Here is an 8,422-nt window from a genome sequence, read left to right as displayed (position 1 = left end):
CATCCCACTCTCACTACCCCGGGCCCTCCAGTGATTCAGCCATCAAATTTAAAGAAGGAAATAATGTAACAACCAGGAGAACCGTGCACACACACAGAGGCAGGCGTTTGATGGAAAGGGGTGAGATTTGAGAGACCCAGGGGGAGGCGGGGGTGACCCAAACTGAAGAATTAGTTGTTCAGCGGATACTCTTGTTGTCGGATTTACTTTTGCTTGAGATCTAGATTACTGAGGTCATGACCCTGAGGCAGGTAAAAAAAAATGCAAGTTTATACCAACAGATAATGTCAGTTTGTGGATAGGACTACAATAAAACTGTTAATTAGGATTAAACAGATTATTTAGTTTGTATTTCTATATAGTATATCTCCTATTTAGATGCAGACCAATACATAATTAAACACAGTAAGGATATGAGAGAAGGGGTCTAGCTTAAGAAAACACATTTTCACTACATGTGAGAATGCACAAAATGGAGATATTAAATAAGAAATCAACATATAGAAGTATTATATAATTATGAGAATGTAGTCCCTGTTTTGTTACCATGTTGCATCTGCTAGTTTGTTTTGGAAATGATAAATAATAAACATTAACATTTATTTTAGTTTTAAAGCCGGGGAGTCTTAAAACATGTGGCACAATTTAAAATGATACACAATTGGAAAATAAGTCAACTCTTAGGCTAATATGTGATCCAACAAGTGTTGTAGTCCAACCTTTGAGTTACAGGCTGTCAGATAATCCACCTGCAAACTATGTGAATCCTAAATGTTATGAACTCTTGGAGATCTAAAGTGTTGGCAGAGAAGACTAACATCATTTTACAATTACAGAGTGTATCATAAAATCATAATCTTAGGACAGAAAATTAAAATCCTAAAAGCAATTTCAGGAAGAAATGTAGGCCTCTTTAATGGCCTGTTTTTTGATTATTATTGTTTTAAATAAGCTACATTTCCAAATGAAAAGGCCTTCATTTTAAACATTGCTCTCAGGGATGTCCAACATGTATTTATATTACTAAGATGCATATCGTAAAAATGTATATCAGCTAATATAACAAGGCAACCAGAAAACAAATGTTTCTATTATAGCAGAACAGAATATATAATGTTTTGTTTATTTTTAATTCTAGGAGAAATACTTGTTTAAATTCCTGGATGTTAAATTGCCCTTTTTTCCAGATCATCCCGAATAAACATACCTGTAGTGTTTTAATTATTCTTTTTAGTTCCCATTAGCATTTTGACCAGATGTTGGCAGTTTTCCTTGAATTCATTAAACTCGTCTTCATTTCAACAATATATGCTTGTCACCATTTCCAAATATATATTTTTAGAATAGGATTCAATGGAAATAAACATTACATATCGGTAATACAGGCTTTTTAAATCTCCTGCAAAACATAATGTCTAACGCTTTTGGTGAAACGTTAAATTCCGCGTAAAATCGACACAGAAAGAGGCTTCGTAGTAAATTATGTACAATTGCGTAAAAGTGTTTTCAGTAGGCCTATTTATTCACAATTTACAAGATTTTACAACAACAAAAACAAATTCAAATTACATCGACTGACTCACATGTTTACAAGCATTAAAACTGGAAATCAATTTAAATTGCAGCCTTGAAACTTTTTTTTTTAAACACATCTTCCTCACACCGCCCTCCATTTATTATACGGTTCCTTCTTTAAACAGGTTTTCCCTCAAACACGCAGCTGGTGCCTTTAATTCCACAGAAAATTAGGAAAAAAATAACCTTCAAAACGCACCAGCCTTCACGGATTATAATTTAAATCGTGTCAAAACTTGGCATGCTCTGTTCCAGAGAGCAAAAGCTTTCCTTTAGCTTCGGACAGACAAAAAATCCATCACTGAAAGAAAAATAACAATAAAAAAAAGTTTGTTCAAAGTGATTGCATTTTTATGGCTATAACCGCCCTATAATTTACAATTCATCAGCAGCAGCCCACATCTTTAAATATTTGGTTGTGGTTTTGTAGTGCTTAAACATTTAGAGATTTTAAATATGAGTCAGAGGAACTGTCCCGTTTACCGGAGTGGAGCCGCTGCTCTGGTAGTGCTGCGGGTGGAGCACGTGCAGTCTGCTGTGAACGGAGGAGTCCCCCGCCGCCTCTCCGGTGGGCAGGTACATGCTGATCATGTCCCGCAGGTCCCCGGTGGGGCACTGCTGCGGTGGGCGCGCTGTGGACACCGGAGGGCTCACACTGGGCTCAGATTTCACCAGGGAGCCCAGAGGCACCGGGGACACACCGGAGCTCTGGTGCGAGTATCCGGTGATCCCCCCGTATCCCGGCGGGGAGGCGCTCATGTAGCTTTGAGAGTTTGAGATGGGGCTGTAGGACAAGGCGCTCATGTCGTACCGGTGCGGGTTGTGTGGGTGATGGTGGTGCGGGTGATGGTGCGCGTGATGGTGAGCTCCGGAGCCCGGGTGTTGTGTGTACAGCTGCGCCTCCTGCATCATGGCGTGCGCCGCCGCCGCTGCAGCCGCCACCTGGCCCGAGTACGCACCGTTCGCCCAGCCGTTCACATGCGAGGCGTAGCCGGCATTCCCACCTCCGTGACCCCCTCCTCCAGGGCTATCCAGCCGCTGCCCGCCGCCCACCATGCCAATCCCCGGGTGTGATCCGAGGAGCCCCCCGGCCAGAGAGTACTTGTCCTTCTTCAGCAGCGTCTTGGTCTTCCTCCGCGGCCGGTACTTGTAGTCCGGGTGTTCCTTCATGTGCATGGCCCGGAGCCGCTTCGCCTCGTCAATAAACGGCCTCTTCTCCGCCTCGGTCATCACTTTCCACTCCGCGCCGAGTCTCTTACTGATCTCGGAGTTGTGCATTTTTGGGTTCTCCTGGGCCATTTTCCTCCTCTGGCCCCGGGACCACACCATGAAGGCGTTCATGGGTCTCTTGATTCTGTCCTGCGGGACTTTGCCTCCTCCTCCCCCCGGGTTGGATGGGTTGGTCTGCGGGACCATGGGGGAATGTAAGTCCGTCTCCATCATGATGCTGTACATTCACCTGGTCTTGTTGGACAGTCAAACACACAGAAACATTCAGGCAGCTCCGATAAAGATAAAGAGTGAAAGAAAATGAATCCACTCGGAGGAAAACTCACTTCCCCTTTTACGCTTCTTTTTTCCTGCTGTAGCCGAGAAAAATAGACCCTGCAGTTTGACTTTGGTTGAAGCTCGACTGGGAAAAGTTACCGGAGCAGCTAAATGAGCGAGGGACGGCCAATGGAGAGGCGCGATAGGAGACGTGATTTGCATGCAGGGGCTCGAGGTTCTGGTGACGTCGGAGCGCGAGACCAAAAAAAAATTACTCCCTCTGTCATCTGTTTTGTGTGTGTAGCTGGTGTGTGTGTGTGTGGCTCACAACACACACACATGTAAACAGTTTAATTCCTATCATTTTGCGCATGCTTTACGCAGGCTCTGTACACTGATATATTTCATCACATGTCAAATATGATATAACTTAAAGGCTATTTTACATCTTTAAAAAAGTAACAGCAAATTAAGCTTTAATGGTAAAAACATAAGCTTTGCAAAATAGCAGAAAACATGTGCCTGTTTTATAAAAAACATTGCTTCAAATTTAAATGAAAATCCAAATACGCAAGTTTAAAATGACAGAATGATTCATGAGTATTTCAGCACATGTAAAATATGATATGATATAGGCTATATAGTTATAACAAAATAAGGTTTCATCAAATAAAGCTTGAATGGTAACAACATTAGCTTTGCAAAACAGCAAATGTAATAAAAATAGCCTCAAATTTAAATAAAAATAAAAATAATCATAGTCTAAATAAGCAGAGCTCCGTCACTCTTACAGCAACAAAAAGGACAAAAGTGTCAAATGCACACAATATCTTAATTAAAAAATATGATGTTGCAGTTAATTATACTTTTAGAGCTCCGCGTTAAACACAGAAATGGCTCATTATCGCAATCTATACCTACACTTATACATTATAAGAGGAAAATGGCTCTTTTACATCATAACCAATAGCGTATAATAGAAAAAGGCTACAGTGTATATATGTTTTAATTTCTCCCTGTTTTGTGTCTAACTAAGGGCTCCACCGCCTCCCATTCAGAGCCACAGGTGCTTTTCTGTTGTGCCTGTTGCTAGGAAACAGATGACTGACGCCCGGAGCACGTGCCATTCAAAGCCCTTTTGTTTGTTTCACTAAAGCTGCAGGAGAGCACGAGAGAAAGAGGGGATTTAACCCCTCTAGAAAAACTACTGTAATCCTATAATAAATGTTGGGAGTATAGATTTGTAATGGTAACATTTTAATAATCTATTGCAGGCCTGCTGCAGAAGGCCAGGGATTCTTCTTCTGTTATTAATTTTTTTTTTAAAGGGTGAAATCTGCGTAGCAATTGAGTCTATAACGCTTTTAAACAAATAATACTTTGTTGAATTCAATGTTGTTAAATTGTAAAAAAAAAGAAGAATGTCTGCTAAAACCACCAACACCCATAATATAAAAAATAACACACATAAACCATATTTCACATGTAATGTTTGTGTGATAAATTGTTTTGTGTGTGATAAATACTGAATAATAACCTTCAACATTTTACAGAGCTTAAAGGTGCCACATTTAAGTCACTTGTTTTGTCAGAAACACTCACATATTCAAGTACATCAAAGTATCTGTAACTAGTGAATGTTTAGCGTTTATTGTCAATATATAATTCAGAAAATGAATCAAACATCAGATTTAATTGAATTGTCTATATTTGACATCGTCAGTGAACCTTGTAGAAATGTGATATTCTCCGGCTCGATGCAGCATAAAAGCAGAGTAAAAAGGAAAATGTATTTATTTCATTTGCAGTTTGGTATTCCAGTCTGCTCCACTGGCTTCCCGTCATGTGGAGGATCTTTTCAGCCCTGTGGGATTATTCCCCCGAGTGGCATCTGTCAGGTGCTCTGCCTCTCTGCCTCTCAGCGAGTCGCTCGTTGGCACGCTGGCATGGCGGGATTCTCTTCTCCTTGTACCAGGTGGCTATAGTGCTGCTGAGTGGCTTGTATGATCTGCTCCTCGCACAGTGTGACAATCTCCTCTCTCTCTGCAGCCAGCACTGAAACACACGCACACAGAACATCAGACATCTAATCAGAGAACATTTCACTTTTAACCAAATACTGATATCTTGTCACATGAACACACTTTGCTTTATTTTCTAATGCAGTTCATGTAGTGATTATATTTGCAGGGACTTTTTTCGCATTGTAAGGCTTATTGAATTCACTCCTGGAAGTTGTGTATAGATTCCTGAATTGACAGCTTATAAGAACATATTTCAGGGATGGTTTTATTTACTGTCTGGGACGTGGTGACCTTTTGGAGTCGATGTCTGTGTGTTGGCTTTGTTCGATAGAAGGATCACAGCTCTGTGTGTTTGATTGCTTCTCTCTGTGTGTGTGTGTGTGTGTGTGTGTGTGTGTGTGTGTGTGTGTGTGTGTGTGTGTGTGTGTGTGTGAGAGAGAGTGAGTGAGTGTACTCCCTGCTCTGAGCTCCAGTAGAGCTGACAGCTTGCTGTGACAGAGAGCCTTAAACAAACCCACCAGGTCGCTGTGCACAGGAGAAATGCCTTTGATTCTATTAGGCCTGTGTGTGTGCGTGTGCGTGTGTGTGTGTGTGTGTGTGGCCTGTAGGTTTAGAGATGTCAGGCCTGATAGCCGCATGAAGATGTGAAGAACATCCTTACTGCCGTGTTTTATCTCCACACACACTTTGAGTCCTGCTCATTCCAGGTGTGTAAATGTAATGATCATCTCCATTTTTTATCATTTGTGTCATGGCTAACTTTATACTGAAAGGAACTTCAGTGTGGCTCAAGCTAGAAGTCCACAAGGTAACATTACAGCTAGTGTAAACCAAAGTATCACAGCAGGTGTTCAGTCAGTGTTTCCAGCATTGTCCCGCTCTAACAATACCTGTTGCAGTTCTCTCTGGGGATTTCCAGTCAGACCACGCTGGATCAACACTGCTGTCTAACAGAGGAATCAGAAGCAGATCAACTTTAATTGATGAGTTTTCTCTTTAAAAGGAAAAACTACCCCCAAATAGCTACCAGTATTAACTCTGTTCCAATTCGTATGGATGCCATTCATTGATCTGCATTAGTGAGGCATGTCATGTTTGTTTACATTTAAGGATAAATGGAGGTAAACTGCATAAATTAAATTTAAATCTACTACTGTTACTGTTTTCAATCTGCAGGTTTTTGTCTTCTACAATAAAAAAAATCTTCTCTTTGAATCACACGCCGTGTTTTCTCTTTGGACAGACAACCAAATTGGTTCATTTTAAGCAGTATCTGTTGTATCATAGACAGACAACACTAGCGCCCTCTTCATTATCCAGCTTCCAAACATGAACACACGCATCGTTTTGCTGCAAACAAACACCTCACAAATAAACACTATACTTAGATTATTTGGAGACGTGTGAGAGGCCCTTATGTCTCGAGAGGGCATCACTCACTCAATCACACACACACACACACACACACACACACACACACACACACACACACACACACACACACACACACACACACACACACACACACACACACACACACACACACACACACACACACACACACACACCACAGCAACAGAAGACATATGTCAAGTTAAGTGCCCAGACTCTCTATACAATGGCAGCATTAACATAGTTGATGATGATGAACAGTGTTACATTGGTTTTCTTTATAATATGCCTATTATTGATGTTACTTTTTTTTTGTTAATGGTTAGAATTCTTTAACTAAATGTATTTCTGATATTTCCAATACAAACAGTCTTTAATTGCTGATTGTGGCTTCAATTTGAATTCAGTGTGATTGTCCTGAATATGTCCCTCTTGATTAAACATGTGTTTCTGTTTGCTGCAGGTGAATCCCCGGTGGATAAAGGGTCCATGAAACGCAGAGAAGAACCTGGACTTATGCTCTGATGGAAGACACCAGTCATGCCGGTATACTAGATCCCAAACGTGGTTCTGGTGTTACATTCGTATACGCTCTGAGCTTTGAATCAGGAACAAGTTTGTGAAAACCTAAATTGAGTGTAATTTAACGATGATTACTGGGAGACAATGTGAAAGAATTCCCTTTGCTCCAATAGTCCTCATCAAGCTTTGACTTAAAGGTTTTGAAATTCACTTTCTTTAATAACTTCCATGAATAAATTACCAGTTGCAGCCATCCAAACGGAGACTAACATCATCTTTCTCCAATCCATTTTCCCCCACTTTCAAGTGTCAGAGTAAAGTGGCCTGGTGTACGAACACTGTTAAGCATTTGCACTCATCATTTAATCATTGCACCTCATCCTTTGATTGATGCCTAATGAATGCCCGGGGTCTCGGTTTACAAGACGATCGCTAACAGAGCCTTGCTAATGGCTTTCTCCTGTCTGCCAGACAGCTTCAGGAGCATTTATTCTATCATTTCTCATCCAGATCCTACTTACTTAAAGCAGTCTTACCAAACCAGGCCTGAGCTGCTCTTCCCTTCAGTGGACAGAACGTCCATGTTCACTGTGTGGCTTAAACAAACCTAAAACTACACCATAGACCCTGGTATTAATGGTATGAACTAGTGGGTGACAAATAGGCTTTATAACTTCAACACATATTCATTTCCCATAAGCTCTAAGGCAGGGGTGGGGAACCTCCGGCCCCCGGGCCGTATATGGCCCGCGAGACCATTTGCTACGGCCCTCGAGGTAATTTATAAACACACGCAAAAAAGAAAAAAATTAAAGAAATCTAGACCGCAAAAAAATTAAACAGGCATTCCTGGCCAAGGTCAGGGTCCTTGAACACAACACGAGCCTAACGTGTCATCACGTGGTATATGTCTCGTCTGACAGGGGAGCATGGCAGGGAAGCACCAGAACGTCACTTCTGCACTTCCAAAAATTGCAGTACCCATAAGGAGCCGTACACATGCCGCAGTTTCTGCGTGGCTGTGTCTTTAGTTGTAAACCCAGTGGCGATCTGTTCATCTGTCATACTGATCATACAGTCAATAACTTTGTTGTTATTAGCATCTGGTTAGCTAGCTATGCTAACGAATATAAGAAGCTTTTTCTCCAACCAGTGAGGTAAAGGCACATCTTTATATGATCATTATAGTTCTAAAAAACAAGAGAATAAAGTAAACAGGTATAAAATACTATATGACAGTAAATAAAAGTTGTTATTAATAAACAAGAATACAGTTTGAAAGGGGAGTGATTTGTAAAATATCCATAAAGAAAAATACATCTGCTTCCAGTTCTGTTTCATATGGATGTTGAGATGTATCCATAGATCTCCTAATGTTGCTCTCAAAGTGCACCAGATTGATGCTTTTAACTTCAATATTT

At 41.0% G+C, this 8,422-nt stretch overlaps 1 protein-coding gene across 1 annotated transcript; it reads right to left on the bottom strand.

Moving 5' to 3' along the window:
* Positions 1 to 1,520: 1,520 nt before the first annotated feature.
* On the bottom strand, positions 1,521 to 3,261 carry LOC104944203 (transcription factor Sox-1a-like). Its single transcript, XM_010769707.1, has one exon. It carries the CDS (start codon positions 3,028 to 3,030, stop codon positions 2,026 to 2,028), a length of 1,005 nt encoding a protein of 334 aa, XP_010768009.1. The 5' UTR covers positions 3,031 to 3,261; the 3' UTR covers positions 1,521 to 2,025.
* Between the last annotated feature and the right edge of the window lie 5,161 nt (positions 3,262 to 8,422).

Source organism: Notothenia coriiceps, unplaced genomic scaffold, assembly GCF_000735185.1.
Source record: "Notothenia coriiceps isolate Sejong01 unplaced genomic scaffold, NC01 NC01_scaffold00007676, whole genome shotgun sequence".
NCBI classification, from domain to species: Eukaryota; Metazoa; Chordata; class Actinopteri; order Perciformes; family Nototheniidae; genus Notothenia; species Notothenia coriiceps.
Note: the sequence above shows the minus strand (reverse complement) of the source record. Positions and strands in the feature narration are given on the sequence as shown.